Source organism: Otolemur garnettii, unplaced genomic scaffold, assembly GCF_000181295.1.
Source record: "Otolemur garnettii isolate 467f Iridium unplaced genomic scaffold, OtoGar3 scaffold00094, whole genome shotgun sequence".
NCBI classification, from domain to species: domain Eukaryota; kingdom Metazoa; phylum Chordata; class Mammalia; order Primates; family Galagidae; genus Otolemur; species Otolemur garnettii.
In genome coordinates, this window is record NW_003852489.1 from 2,613,698 (window position 1) to 2,629,762 (window position 16,065).

General features: G+C 48.6%; 1 protein-coding gene across 2 annotated transcripts in view; it reads right to left on the reverse strand.

The window, feature by feature from the left end:
- RNF43 (ring finger protein 43) overlaps nucleotides 1–16,065 on the reverse strand; it is a 64,795-nt gene that overhangs the window by 6,016 nt on the left and 42,714 nt on the right. For both annotated transcript variants that reach the window (XM_003795576.3, XM_023516618.1), the window contains 6 exons: nucleotides 11,490–11,612; nucleotides 3,787–3,861; nucleotides 3,535–3,666; nucleotides 2,851–2,955; nucleotides 1,029–1,190; nucleotides 412–514 (listed from right to left, as the gene is read on the reverse strand). In XM_003795576.3, the coding sequence (XP_003795624.1) occupies nucleotides 412–514; nucleotides 1,029–1,190; nucleotides 2,851–2,955; nucleotides 3,535–3,666; nucleotides 3,787–3,861; nucleotides 11,490–11,612 (700 nt within the window). The remainder of the gene's footprint in view (nucleotides 1–411; nucleotides 515–1,028; nucleotides 1,191–2,850; nucleotides 2,956–3,534; nucleotides 3,667–3,786; nucleotides 3,862–11,489; nucleotides 11,613–16,065) is intronic.

Here is a 16,065-nt window from a genome sequence, read left to right on the forward strand (position 1 = left end):
GATGCTTAAACTAATTAACATAAGCATCACCTCACTTACTTTTGTGGTACGACATTTATAATATACTCTCAGTTGTCTTGAAATGTAACCTTGCATTGTGTACATTAGGTGAGATCGAGCCAGATACCCTCCCTTCACTCGCCCTCCCACCTTTCCCTCTTCTTCTCTCTTTCTTTCTGGACTATCTTTGTAGTTTATCATTCATATGAATGTGTGTTTATATATTGGTTTCATAACAGTATTGAGTATATTATAATAAAGGCGTCTACCTTGTGAAAAGCCCTCTCTCTCAGGCAAGGCACTCTTAAGAAGTCCGCAGTATAAATGACTACCATGGAAGTTCTGTTTTCTTTTCCCCTTTCTCAAAGGGAACCCATGTTGTAGACCCATCTGCCTTGGCCCACCTCCTACCTACGATGTTGAACATGCAGAGGGGGCAAGTCCGGTGCTGATATAGCCAGGGGTCCACACAGGTACGATGAAACTCATGGAGGCAGGAAATGACCCGTAACTCCTGGAGAAAAAAAGGGAGTCCAAACCAAAGGTTTCCATAGAGAGGCCAGCAAACAGAAAATTCCCCTGATTCCTTCTGACCTCTCCTTCTTGCTATCACCTATTTGCAAATGACCTCACAGTAGAATAGAAAGGGTATGAACTTTAGTATCAAAGCTGGATTTTGCACTTAGCTGCACGGCCTCATGCAAGTTTTTTTGCTGTGACATGAGGATGAAAAACTAATCTATCCCCACCCTTCACTGCCATGAGGTTAAAATGAGATAGTGCTGGTAAAGTACCACTGTAGCCTGGCACATGGTACCCTCTGAACAAACAGTGGTGCTCTTTCACTGGCAGGCCCGCAGGCAATGACCAAACCTCAGGGCGATCTCCTACCTGGGCCCTATGCAGGATATACAGGACATAGATGTAGCCAGAGCTCCCCTTATAGCTCTAAGCCTGCCTGCCCACATCACGGCTTCAATCTCCCTCCCTGATCTGGTCACAGAGGTGAACCACAAGGCCTGCCTTACCTGGCCCTCAGAGAACTCCTCCAGACAGATGGCACACACAGGGGCAGAGCTGCAGCTGCTACCTGAGTCTGGCTGCTCCACATGGGCCCTCCTGCAGTTGGCCTGGTACGTCCTGGTGGCCAGCTGGCTGATGGCCCAGGCTGTTCGCTGCTGCAGGGGATCCTGGGCAGAGGCATGGTGCTCAAAATGGGAGAAGGGCCCCTCTTCCCTCACCCCTGGACCCCAGCTTGGACTCAGTTCCTTATTACACAGTCAGATCACACAGTCAATTGACCATCCCTGGGAGTTTGTCCCCTTGGAGCTCATACGTGGCTCTTTAAAGTAGGCCAAGCCCTCCCAGTCCACCCACCTGCTCACATCATTAGCTTTCTTCCCTGATGACCCACAAGACGAACTTTTTATCTAACTTCTGCTTGGCATCTCAACTTGGACATCTAATAGGCAAGACAAACTTAACATGCCCCAAACCAAACTCATAATCCTATTAGCCACTCCCAAGCACACGCCTGTCCTCCCCGAGTCTTCTCCATTTCAGCAAATGGCAATTCCATTCTTTTAATTGCTCTGGCCAGAAATCTTGGTGCCATCCCTGACTCTTCTGTCTCACACCCCACAATTAATCCATTAGTAAACCACTAAACCTGTTGGTTTTGCTTTCAAAATATGTCCACAACTTAACTATTTCTCACCATTTCACTGCTACCTCCCTGATCCACCCAGATACCTGTAATAGCCTCTGAGCTTGTTTCTTGCCTCCCTATAGTCTATTCTCATTACAGCAGCAAGAGCAATCACACTGAATGTTAAATCAGATCATGGCACCCCTTCTCTCAAAACGCTCCAACGGCTCCCCAGAGTGAAAAAGACAAATGGCCTAAACCATCCAATCTAATCCAATCCAATCCAACTGAGCCCCCACCTCCTATTCCACCCTCTTCTCTCACTCTATTCCAGCCACATGGTTTTCCCGCTATTCCTCAGGCGTGCCAGGCATACTTCTGGCTCAGAGCCTTTGAACTTACTGCTATCTCTGTTTCCATCACGTTCCCCCAGATACCTGTGCATATTACCCTCTTACCCACTTAGGGTCTTTGCTGTAATGTCACCTTCTCCACGCAGCATTCCATAGACTTGCTTTTGAAATCTAACCTTTCCCCATGCATTCCTTCTCCCCTTTGCCATTTTGTTTTAGAGACAGGCTGGAGTGCAGTGGCACAATCACAGCTCACTGTAACCTCAATTTCTGGAATCAAGCAAACCTTCTGCATCAGCCTCTTGAGTAGCTAGGACTACAGATGCATGCCACCATGCCCAGCTAATCTTTTTTTGTAGAAGTGAGGTCTATGTTACCCCGGCTGGTCTCTCCTCCTGCCACCGCCTCCCAGAGTGCTGGGATTATAGGCATGAACCACCATGACTGGCCCATTTTGCAATTTCATTTTTCTCCATAGCACATATCACCATCTAAAATATTATACTATTTTCCTTGTTTGTTTTGTTGATTGTCTGTCTCTTGTTACTAGAATAAAAGCTCCTACAGGACAGGGAAATTTTTTGTCATTTTTTTTCAATGTGTTAACACCTCAAACAGTGCCTAACACATGATAGGGGCTCAGTCTATTTGTTGAATGAATGAATGAATGAATGAGCAATATGGGGAGAGGCTGCTGGAAATCAACTAAAATGGATGCTGGGGCATCTTGATGCAAACTGTTTCATGGGCATAAAGGAAGGCCTGCCTTCCTCATTTCCTTCTTCCTGCTCTCCACCCTCCCACTGACATACACACATCCAGCTCCCCCAGAGAGCCCACGATGCTCACCGGCCTGCTGTGGCAGGGACGGCACCGGATGCGCAGCACTGAAGCCAAGATGACCACAAAGATGGTACCCACCACTGTCAGGAGGATCCACACATCATAATCTGGCTGGGGGAGTAAGCAGAGAGGGAGTCAGATTTCTAGAAGGAGCTGGGCCTAATTTGGAGGAAACACAGGAGATCCGGAAACCTACACACAGATGGAGGTTCCCTGTGGGAGTAGATGGGTCCTCTCTGCCCAAACGCACTCACAGGAGAGGGTCCTCCGGATGTCAGCTGTGAGAAATACTATCTGAAAATCTGTGCGCTTGGGGGAAAGGAGAAAAGCGAGAGCTACTTGCTAGTGAACAACGGGGTGAGGTTGCAGGCCAGTGGAGAAGTCCAACCAGGGGTTGGGGTCGGGGGGAGGGCCAGGGTTTCATTCTGGCTCTGCCATTCCATGCCATAAAACCATAGAGCTAGAAACAATTAGAACTCATCTGGCTCAATTGGTTCCTTCTTCAGATGAGCCTGAGAGATAAGGAGAAACTTCCCCAGAAGCACATAGCTCATGGGGGAAGCTGGCCTAGGGGGTTTCGAGGGTTTCCTTCACCTTCAGGAGTCCCAGGGCTTTGGTGGAAGGTGCCATGGGACAAAGCAGAGGTGAAGTCAGGTGCCGAGGCAGGGTCTGGAGATCTGATGTGCTCACCCAGGCCGGGGGCTCCTTCAGCTCGATCCTCACATGGGCCTTTCGGTTCTTGTACACAAATTCCATCAGCTTCTCCGCATCATTACCCCAGATCAACACCACTGGCCAAGTTAGCCCCAGGGGCTGCTGCAGCTGCAAGATAAAAAGTATCCACAGGGTTTCTGTGACTTCTCTTCCCTCCCCCACCCCCTGTCAAAACTTGATCTTCTTCCATCCAGCCCCTTGTCCAATACTCAAAGGGCCCCCACGTACCTGCTCGGCGGCAGCTCGGTCCTCAGTGATGTCAAAGAGGACGGCGCTGGCTCCTCGCTCACCCGCCATCCGCGCCTGCAGACACAGGGCAGTTTCAGCTAGAGTCAGAGAAGGACATAGCCCCTCCAGGGCCAGCCTCAGCCCCTCACAGATCTACCCCTTTCTAGGATTTTGCACACACTGCACTGCTGTATACTCAAATGTGGATATGTAAGGGGTCACTGGGTCTAGGATCCCCTGTCCTATCCCCTGAGCTCACTAAGGCCCCAGTGCCTTCAAAAGATAATATTCAGTCTTTCCTTTGGAATGAAACAAACCCTTGGTTTACTGGGTGCCAGGTGGTGGACCTCACTGTAGGGCCAAGGAAAAATAAGACACAGCCCCTGCTCACTGCTATCAGGGTTCAACCAGTCTGCCTTCCCTAAGGCTGGGAACAAAAACCAGGGAGTGCTCAGCACCCCAGGAGGACACAAAAGAGGATAGCAGGGAAGTGGAGAGAGCTCTCTCACAGCAGAGCTGGGCTTCCTAGGGCCCAGCCCCACCTCATAAGAGGAGCCTGCAGGGCACCTCCCCAGCTCAGGCCAAGTTCCAAGGGCCCAAGACACCACTCTCACCCAGGGCCTCCATGGCAAAACCCCAGCCTCAGCTCATCTGTGGGCTCTCTCTCTCTGCCATACTCTAGTTTGCCAACTCTTTCTCTGGCTCCAGTTCAAGGACTCAGAGAAGTCTCTCTCTAATGCTTTGTGCCTTTGTCCCCTGCTCTATGGTGGCATTAGAGGCTTGAGTGAGGAGGACTGCAAGAGGCTGTTCCCACAAAAGACATAACTGTGAGTTCGTGCACAGGCCTGTTCACCTGGGCTCCACAGGCCGGCCTGGGGACAGTCGCCGGGCAAAAGAGATAGCAGAGCCAGAAAGAGGACAAAGGCAGGAGTCTAGGGGGGATGTGTGTGGGGGCAGGAGAGGGAGATAAGAGCTGAGGGTGTGGTGCAGGCAAACGGCAAACAACCACAGACACTGAGGGAACCTCTCCTGGCCTTGGACGTGGGTACGGAGTATCTTGTCCAGCATAGCCACTCTCCAGCCTTCCTCCCCAGAGCAAACCTCATCTTGTAATAGCAGCAGGCTGCGCCTCACACCCCTGGGGCCCCTGCTGAGTCTCTGGGGTCTTCTCGTAGGCAGTGAAGGAGTTAACACTTCTGCAAGTAGTGGTGGCAGCAAGAAGGAGCCAGTGCAGGGACTTACTCACACTCTCAGCACTTTGATCTCTGCTTGTCTTCCCAGGGAGAGCCTGTTGGGGCAGGTCTCCTGCCAGGCAGGCTGGGAGCAGCTCCTTGCTCCTGGCTCTCTGCTCCCACTCCCCAGGCAGTAGCAGAGCCCAGGGGACCCCTCAGAACCTACTGCCCCAGGAAGGAGAGCTGGAGGAGGATTCCACTTTGGCCAAGAGGGTAGCTTTCCTCCTTCTTCCCTTCTTCCTCCAAGAGCTGGGCTGGGCCCTCTGCCTGCACCTAAGTCCAGCCTAGGCCCAGGTTTACCAGACTAACTGACTGGAAATTCCCAGGACTCCAGGGTGGAATGTGCTTAAGAACTCAACATCTTACCCCTACCTACTTCTATCCATCTGGGCTACTCCAGGCAGGTAGAAGCTCTCCAGTCTTCAGAGCCCTCCAAGCAAGGGTATAGGAGAAGTACCAGGGGAAAGGGAATCCTGGTAGGGAAATCCTACTAGTAATGTCATATTCCAGGGGGTTGGCCAAGGAGTAGGAGAGGTCACCCAGAAGTCACAGCATTAGGATTCCCAGGCCTTAGGTTTCCCATCCCTAGAAGAAGGGTCTGGGCCCACCTGGCCTGGAAGAGCATAAGGGAGGACAAAGACTTCGTTTTCAGGAGATTTTCTTTCTTCCCCACCCCTCTAGCTTTGAAGGATTGGGGTAGGAACAGTGGAAAGCAATTACTATGACATTCAAACACCCTGGCCCATTATAGCCCATAATTATAAAGCTGTAAAAGTGATCAAAGAGCTGGGACAGTTGGCCCATGGGAAAACAAACAGGACTTTCAGGCAGTGGGTTCCTGCATCCAGAGTTCTAGGAATAAAAAGATTTGAGGACAGATCTGGGACTACTCATGCCTCCTGTCCACCTACACCCAAGAAAGTGGGAGGCAGAAATGAAAAAAATGTTTCTAGACTTTAACATGAAGGGCAGAGAGAGTGTGGTCAGGCCATCGGGACAGGAAGACTGGGCTTTAGGAAGACAACCCAGAGATCTTTTTGGAAGCTTTGGAGTTGGCCAGCCCTTGAGTCAGCAAGCAAGGCTGCCCATGGCTCCCAGCAGCAGGGAGCCATGACACAAGGTGGTGAGAGGGAGCTGAAATTCTGTCTCTTACTTACTGGGCCTTAGATTTTCCTCCCCAGAGCATAGTCTCTATAGCTCTCCTACTTATCAAAAATTGAGCACATGCTTAAGAACTGGGCATGGTGGCTGACGCCTATAATCCTAGCAATCTGGGAGGCTGAGGTGGGTGGATTGCTTGACCTCAAAAGTTCAAGACCAGCCTGAACAAGACCAAGACCCTATCTCTACAAAAAAATAGAAAAACTGGTCAGGCATTGTGGCAGGTGCCTATAGTCCCTGCTCTTGGGAGGCTGAAGCAAGAGGATTGCTTGAGTTCAAGAGTTTGAGGTTGCTGTGAGCTATGATTACACCATGGCACTACTCAGGACAACAGAGTAAAACTCCATCTTAAAAAGAAAAAAAAAAAACCTTGAGCACCTACCATGCCCAGGGCACCAAGCTAGGGAAGACCAGGCCCTCCAGAACAGCTTATAATCTAGTTATGGAGACAAGGCACATACATAGAATTGTAATACTGATAATAACATTCTAGAACATAAAGGAATGAAATGGACAGTAGTTTCCAAACCTTTTTTCACTTTAGAATGCCCTTCCTTTCACTATTCCCTGCATTAACACACCTAAAATCCTCACAAATCTTCAATGAACTGAGACCCTATCTTGTGGAGGTATGCTCTGGTGGGAGGGATTTTTACTCTTACTGTGGTCAGGCGAGGCCAGGCAGGAAAGATTCAATAGAAAAATGGATTCAGGCACGGCACCTATGGCTCAAGTGGCTAAGGCGCCAGCCACATACACCTAAGGTCGTGGGTTCGAATCCAGCCCGGACCCGCCAAACAACAATAATGGCTGCAACCAAAAAATAGCCGGGCATTGTGGTGGGCGCCTGTGGTCCCAGCTACTTGGGAGGCTGAGGCAGGAGACTCGCTTGAGCCCAGGAGTTGGAGGTTGCTGTGAGCTGTGATGCCATGGCACTCTACCCAAGGGGACAGCTTGAGGCTCTGTCTCAAAAAAAAAGAAAAGAAAAATGGGATTCATCTGGGCTTGAAAGCAAGGGTGAATGGAAGACAGTAAGAGATATTACCTGTACTGAAATCTACTCTACCTAGACTGCCTAGATTGCAGTCCTGGCTCTGCTTGCAACTATTAGCTGTGAGACTTTGGGCAAGTCTCAGTTTTCCTTTCTGTAAAATGGGATAATAATAGGGTTGTTGTGAGGACTACATAAATTAATCCATGTAAAGCACTTAGCATAGTGTAAGTGTTCCTTAAGTGTTAGTTATTGTTAAATCAACTATTACTGTGTACTTTGCATATATGATCACATTTAATCTGCACAACTCTACAAGACAGTCATCAGCACTTCTCTTGAAGTGAGGAAATCATGGCTCAGAGAAACTGAATAATTTGCCCAGGGTCACCACCTGATAAGTGGTAAAGACAGGATTTCTGCCTAGGACTTTAGGCTCCAGAGTGCCTGCTCGCAAGCACCAGGTAGTGGTCTCCACAGTAAGCAAGGCAAGGCCCATCTGCTTGTCTCAGGATCTAGTTCCTTCTACCAGGCAAAAGGCCACTGTATTAGTACAGGCGTGAGGTGATAAGGGCCTGGCTTATCACAGGATGGCTGTGGAGCTGCTAATAAAGAAACAGAAACCAATCTGAGTGACTGGATGGGGGAAGGGTGGAAGAGGTAGTGAGACTGGGGACGGGAATGGAGGAATCCAGAAGAATTATGGTGAGGGTTTCAGAGTAGAACAAGAGACTTAACAAATGGAAGAAAAAAATCCCCCAACCTTGTTGACAATAAAACCATGGAAGGAGGATGCCAATGATGATGACAGCAATGGTGACTGCAATCACATGCTGAGTGGTTACTATGTGCTTGGCAGAGGACTAAGAGTGTCTGTCCGTACTGTCTCATTATATCCCCATAACTTCTTATAAGTCTCTTTATTATTCTCCTTTTACAGATGAGGACAGAGGCCCCAAGAGGTGAGCTACAATGTCCAGGTTACACTGAGAGGTGGTGGAGGAACCAGGCATTAAACTCAGGGCTATCTGGCTTGAGAGCCCCGCTCCCTCAGTGGTGACAGCACCATTGGCACTGCTAGGAAAAGCCAAAGCAGAGCTACACAGAGTCGGTCATCTCCAAACTTTTCCCCACCAGAGACCCCATTTTTTCCTTATACTTCCCATGAGCCTCCCATGAGCCATATGTAAAAAAAGAAAAAAAATACATCTACCAAACTAACTACATTTATTATGTATGATTCATTTTCCCATGAGATAATTTGTATTAGTACATTGAACTGATAGAATTCCTACCAAAAACAAAACCCAATAATTTTATTATTTGAGACAGAGTCTCAGTCTGTCACCCGGGATAGAGTGTTGGGCGTCATAGCCTCAGCCTCCTGAGTAGCTGGGACTATAGGTGTGCGCCACCACCCCCAGCTAGGTTTTTTCTATTTTTAGTAGACAGGGTCTCGCCCTTGCTCAGGCTGGTCTTGAACTTCCAAGATCAAATAATCTGCTCACCTCGGCCTCCCAGAGTGCTAGGATTACAGGTGTGACCCACTGCACCAAACCCAAACCAAGAATTTTAGTCAAGCCTGTGGGACTTCTAAAATATTAGAGGTGGCTCAAAGACCCATATGACTGTTCCCATAGCCCTCCTTTGAGCCAGAGGATCCCAGGTGGGAGCTACGTGGCTAGTCAAAGAATGTGAGCTGAGGGCAGGCTTGGACCTACCCACCTGGAAGCCCCTGGGGAGGCTGGGGCTGGAGCATTTCCCACGGAATGATGGGGGGAAACCCCAGCGAGAGGGCAGCAAGCAGAGCAGGGGGAAGAAGCAAGTGAGGTCACAGGGCGAGAGCCAAGGGATTTCTTCTAAACCCTCAGTGGTTTTTGTTCTTGTGTTTGTTTTAGCTCAGGTATTGTTTGGCACTTGGCACACGCTATTTTCATCCTCACAATAATCGTGGGGGTAGGAAGTAAAAGTGCCGTTTTATGGTGACAGAAACAAAGACGCAGTTGGATTAAGTAGTTCAAGGGCCCTCCCTCACATCACAGTGTCTGGGCACCCAACTCATCTCTCCCATACAAGTGTGGCCTCCCAGAGGGCAAGGACAAAAGCTGCCATGTGGATGCGACCTTGAAGCTTACCGAGTGTTTGCAGGTATGTGAAATCATGCACTGCTTTAAAAGAACCGCAGAAACTCTGGCAGGCACAATTTTAGATATTCCTGTGAGCTTATTTACGCTTTTCTGTCAAGTTTCCAGAATGAACGTATATTGCTTTTATAATAGGTAAAGAGAACAGCGAGTTTCTCTGAACCATTCCTCCTCCGCCTTTCTTCTCTCTCTCTCTCTCTCTCTCACACACACACACATACACACATGCTCTACTCACACCCTACCTAATACAGAACAAGTACTAAGATTTGTTTACCAAATGAATAAATGAATGATATTTGCTCATAACTTATAAAGCAAGGAAAATGAAATGTCTAGAAGCAAACCAGCTTCAGCCTAATAAAATTCTGCTGCCGTTAAGGACTCTCACAGAGCTGGGCACCATGGCTCATGCCTGTAATACTAGCACTTTGGGAGGCTGAGACAGGAGGATTGCTTGAGGCGTGGAGTTCGAGACAAGCCTCGGCAAAAGCAAGATCCTATCTATGTAAAAAATAGAAAAATTAGCCAGGCGTGGTGATACATGCCTGTAGTCACAGCTAATCGGGAGGCTGAGGCAAGAGGATCGCTTGAGCCCAGCAGTGAGTACAGTGAGCTATGACAACACTACTGCACTTTAGCTGGGGTCACAGAGTAAGCAGACCTGGTCTCACACACACACAAAAAGGAACCCTCTTGCAGCCATGCAGAGACACTACTCTCTCCAGCTCCCTGCAAAGTGTCCTGCCTGCCCCTGATCACTCCCTGGGACCCCCTTCTGCATTAGCATAGCCAGGCCAGGCCCCTGTTGGATGAGGTGAGAATCCAGACTGTTTCCTTGAGCCCCCAGCAGGATGAGGGGATCCACAAGGGATCTGGGCCTGAGTACGGGGAGCTGCCACGAAGGCCGGGGCTGTCCCTCTCCTCTCCTCTCTCACCAGCTCCAGGAGCCACACACACTCTGGATACACTCTACACATGCATTCAGTTTGCACAACTAGAATGGGAAGCGAGAGATGAAGAGCCTCGGTTTGAGAAACAGACAGGGCTGGTTCAAATCTTGATTCTCCCCCTTCCTAATGATGTCATCCTAGCAAGTTACTTAATTTTTCTGATCCTCCCTTGCCTCATGGGTCAAATAGAGAATAATGTCAACTTTCCCTAATTATGGAAAGTGAGACAATTATGCAAAGAATCTGTCTCATGTCCATCTGGCACATAATAGCATACAGAAAACAGTAACTGTTATTATTAGTTAAAGCAGAGGCCACCCAGACAAAGACTTAGAGGGCCTAGGAGGCAGTAGGCTGGAGTGGAATATGGCAAAGGAGCGGCCACAGCTGGAAGAGGGGCCACCCAACCCAGCTCCCCCATCAACCCACAGAAATGCAGGGCGAGTGTTGCCAGAGTGTTTGTGCTTTCTTTCAAGGAAGTTGAAAATCTGGATGTTTTTAACATTTAAAATTTTGGACCATGGCAGTTAATTTACATTTTGAAAAGTCATAAACTCGACCCATCTGTAAGCCAAACCCAGCCTGCAGGCCACCCCTTTGCAACCTCAGAGGAAAAGCCTGAACTTATTAAAGGGTAGGGGCAATGGCTTCTACAGGCAGTCCCCTGGCTGCAAACAAGATAGGTTCTGTAGGTTTGTTCTTAAATTGAATTTGTATGTAAGTTGGAACAGGTACATTTACCTATGACCTGTAATAGCCTCCCTCTGTAGGTACAAGTCATAAGTAAGTTGGAGGTTTGTAACTCAGGGACTTACTATAATAGCCTCCATTTGTAAGATCGAGTTATACATAAAGTTAGATGTTTAAAACTCAGGGACTGCCTGTATTTCTGCTATTTTTAAATGGTACTCAGGAAATAGTTCTGAAAGATAGAAGAACACAACTCACCCCCTCTTTGCTCTAGTGCTGGGTAGGGGAAGAACTCCTAAGGAACTCCGAAGAGAGCGGGGAGGAGATGGGGTGGGGAGGGTGCCTGGATGAAGTTAGAGTCCTCCTGGTGCTGGTTGGTGGAGGAAGGACAGAGGCATGCATTTCCATCTCCCTCAGGCCAGCCATGGGTTAAGAAAATCTGAGGGACATCACTCTTAGGAGAGCACAAGGGCTCTTACAACCCAGAGCTGGATGAAGGTCACGGCATGTGTAGGGTCAAGTGTGAATCTACCTTGCTGGCCAGGGACAGGCAGGGACGTGGGGCCCGTCGGGGACTCTCCAGCTTGACGATGCTGATGAATCCAGGTTCCAGGTTATCATCATCACTGGCATTGCACAAGTACAGAGGATGGGACTGCAGAGAGAAACAGACAGACTTGGATTAGGGAGGCTCCAAGGAGCAGAAGGAGCGAACTGTGAGAGCCGAGCACTTCTATGTTGCTCTGGGCAGGTCCTGGGCAGGTCTTGGTGCTGTGAAAGAGCGGGCCTTATTACCAACTGCCCCACAGTTAAGCTAGTAACCGTTAGTTGTCATTTCACGTATGCCAGGGCCAAGGACACAGGCAGGTGGACACAGATGGGAGGGAGGAGTGCCTGGCGGGGCCTCAATGACGAGCCCACTGTAGGGCACTCTAACAACCTTAAGCCCTACTTTTCCAAACCGGCAGGAGGTAGAGGGCTCTACCTGGTCCCCAAACCCCATGTGTGCCCACATCAGTGTTCTCAGAACCTTGCCTTCCTCCTGCTCCCCAGGGGCAGTGCTGGGTCCTGCCTCCCTCATGAGGCCCGTCTCCTCTCACTGGTGCTGCCTGGCTACTCTCACTGCCCTCTTTGCCTCGCCCTGTGCCCATGCTGGGATCAAGCAGGGTGCTGAGATGGACTGCAAGCAGCAGGCCTGGCATAGAAAGGAAAACAGCAGACGAGGCTGGAAAGACGAAGACCAACAACAGTCAGGGCAAGGAGACTATCCCGGGATTAGGCTTGGCTGAGACTTAAGCCCTGAACAGGAGTTCAGCCATGTGCTCGGAGGGTGTGGCAGGTCCAGTCCAAGGCCCCATGCCTCGAACTCAGCTGCTGCTGAATCATGACTAAAGGTGAGGTGCACCAAGAGGAGCTGACAGGGATGTGAGGAATGAGACTTTAATGTCTCTCTTCTCATTCAAGAAGATGCTAACACCCATCTGAATCTGATTTTCCCGAATGGACTGTCGAAGTGCTGTGAGAACAAAGTATGATTTATTTGCTCCTGGATAATCCTATGGGGTAGGGACTCTTATATGGTGGAAACTCAACATATCCTGGGCAAGAAATGAATTTTCTACCCGAGAGTGCTGCCCACACTTCCCACTCCACTGCTGCTGAAGTCTGAAGGGCTTATGCACAGAGTCATCCAAGGAACCTGTAAGAATTTTTTATTTATAACAGTGTTTATCAGGATAATAATGTCAATAATGGACTTAAAAGCACAGTCATTTGCTGAAAGCAATGTCAGGCTGTTTCTTCTCACTGTTTGACTGTAGTCCCTTGAACACAGTAGGTTCTCAATAAATATGTACTACCTGGCTTTCAATTGTATCCTTGTGAATAAAAATCACTGGGCAGGGAGTGTTGAGATGGGAAGGAGTGCCATTCTTTCTCCCAGAATCTGACTACTAGTCTGGTGGTGATCAAGTTTAGTGTGGGAGAAGGTGATGCACCCCAGTACCTAGACAAAGGCTGGAGCGTGAGAGTGGAACTCCTCTCACTTCAGTGAGACTAAGACTCTATCTCCACAAGCTCCACCAGTCTGACTGTCCAGGTATCCAACTACCTATCCATTCATTTCTTCATTCTGCCAACACTGGAGGCTTCCTTGGTGCCAGACACTGTATAACACACTGAGGAATTCATGATGAATAAGACAGGCTCCTTGTAGAGCCACAGGGGAGGTCAGAAGAAGGAAGAGGAGCATGCAGACACACTGTGCGGTGGTGTTGATGTGAGTTTGTTAGAGGGTCTGTGAGAGGGCACATGGAGAGAGGAATAACAGTCCCCTGTGGGAGGGCAGAGATGTTTTCATAAGAGGTGACTTGAGAGCTTCCTATGGGCTGAATAGGTATGTGTTCACCTGGTGGACCAATCAAAGGGGTTACAGTGGGCAGGTACATTTTGGCAGAGGAAGCAGCCAGGCTGAGCCATGGAGGCACAGAGGCGCAGCACAAGGTTGAGATGGACTGCAGGCGGTCAGGCCTGGCATAGAAAGGAAAACAGTAGACAAGGCTGGAAAGACAAAGACTAGCAAGAGTCAGGCCATGGAGGGTTTAAGAAGGGTCCCTCTGCCGACTGCAGAACAGAGTCTGGTGTGGTGAGGAGTCAGATGTCAGCTAGTCCAACACGGCAAAGATGTGAGACCTTCCCTCAGGAAGAACAGATATCTGCTGCTTTGGACATCTCTTGCTGAGCCCAGGTCAACTGGGAGAGGGGGAAGGTCAGTCTGGAAGAGAGCAGTCCATACAGTAGGACTTGTGAATATTTAACCAGCACTCTGGCCCCACGCCTTAATGGGGAACCAACTCCTGCAGAGCAGTGCTGTATTGTAGGACACCTCTGACAAGCTGGAAGGGAAAAACACCTGCTGTCAGAGTCACCAGACTTGCCTGGTTCTGAATTAACAATGATAGAAGAAGGAAAGGGAGGAAATTAACTATTCCTGGAAGCTTCTTGTGTGCTAGGGCTTTAGATGTTATCTCAGTATGAGGTAGGCGCTATCACACCCATTTAAAGAAGAGAAGATCAAGGCTCAGAGAAATAAAGTTCACATAAGATTAGAATTCAGCTCTGACTCCATCCTCTGGAGTCCTGCAACTCCAAACACCGAGTCAACAGTCCATTGTCTGTGCTAATAAGGAAGATGAGGATGATAATAGTTTATATTTATTAAGTAAATCCTATGGGCCAGTGATTGTTCCGCCTTTTCATTCTCATAACAACACTATGAGGCAGAAACTATTATTCTCATTTTAAAGAAACCAAGGCACTGAAAGACTAACATCTCCAAGATTGCGTAGCTAGTAAGTGGCAGAAATCAGAAAACATGAGGAAAAGTAGGATAAGTAAAGTTACATTTGATTTTGAAAATATGGTACCTTTACCCAATTGTCTGACCAAGAAAACTCACCTTACTCAAGCATAAAGGCCCAAACACAAGTCCCTGAAGTGGTGGCAGCGACCCCCAGGGATTCTTAGACCCTCTTCTCTTTTCATGTTTCATGCTTTCTCTGGTGACCTCAGCCAATCCTGTGGCCTTGGTGTCCACACAGAGATTGCTGATTACATATGCACGGCTTAGTCTTCTTTTGAGCTCCATATTATGCCCAGCAGCCCTTTGGACATTTCTACCTGAAGAACCTTAAGGGAGACACCTCAAACTTGGTGTGTTCAAGACTAAACTCTATTCCCCAGAACGAATCCTCCAGTGTTCCCTACGTCAGGGATTGGAACCCCTATCCATTAGCCAAGCCAGATGTCTTCCTGATCGCCTCCGACGCCCCCAACCCCACCAATACCCAATCAATCACCGAATTCTAACAGTTCTACCTCCTGTTTACTTCTCCTGTCCTCTTTCTTCCATTCTCACCCCGTCTACTCTAGTATGAACCACCATCCTTGCTATCCTCATTTACTAAAATAACTTCTCACCTAGGGTCACTTCACCCCACTCTATATTGTAGACAAAGTGGTTGAAAATGCTAACTTGAGTAGCTTTCTATTTAAAGCTACTCAAGAGCTTCCAAGAGCTGTGTGGAGCTTCCAAGGCTCCACACAGCTCTTGGAAGAAAGTCTGCACTCTTCAGTGTAGCTTAAAAGACCCCGCCTGGGCTGGGCCCTGCCTTCAAGCCTTGCCTCCTGGCTTAACAGTCTCTTCCTTTCTCCTCACTTTCACAACTCATGCTCTAGAAATCATGACTTGTCTCATTTCCCTGGACACTTGTGGCACCTGTTGCTCTGTCCTGCCTTTCCCTAATCATAGACTTATCCCGCTCCACTGCAATTGTCTGCCTACTTCCTGCTATCCCCTGGACTATGACAGAGTCGAGTCTGCCCTACTCTGCCCCTTCTGGGGGCCTGCTACATGGTAGGTACTCAGTATCTGTTGACTAAATATTGAAAGCCCACAATCAGATAACTGATAGTTAATTACCAAGACAACACCGTGCACATCAAAATCCTGATAATGGTTGCTTTGGGAGAGAAATTCGAGAGGCGATGGTAAAGAGAGACTTTGACTATTTCAATAACAGGATAACATACTGAGATACTGAGTTTTTGCTGTCATGGAAGAATAAAAAAGAATGAGAGATATTTATATGTGGTTCCAAGTCTTTTCTTCCCTTCTGCTCTAAGAAGGTAGCCTCACGGTCTAGTTCCTTGCCTCGGGGGCATTTGCCAAAAGCAAATTTTGCTTAAAGACCTCCCTTCTGGGCTCTTTTGAGAAACCCAACTCATGAAGGAAGTGAGTGTCTGGGAGGCAGAAAGGAGTGTATGTGGCAGGGGTGGTGGTGGTGTACATGGGGGTGGTTCAGAATCTCTCCAATGGTGGGGAATCTGAGGGAGGGTTCTGGGCACGTGCTGCAGCCTGTACCCCAGAAGGGTGGGCCCCTGGAGTATGACTGTGTGGGTTCCCTGGGAGGCAGGACCCTGGCAGAGATAAGGTACCTACATGGATTTCAAGGGAACATGTGTGTTTGTCCAATGGACATATTTGTAGTGACCAGTATGAGCAAATATCAGAGAGGTCCCTTGGATATTTTAATTTTCTTTTTTTTTTT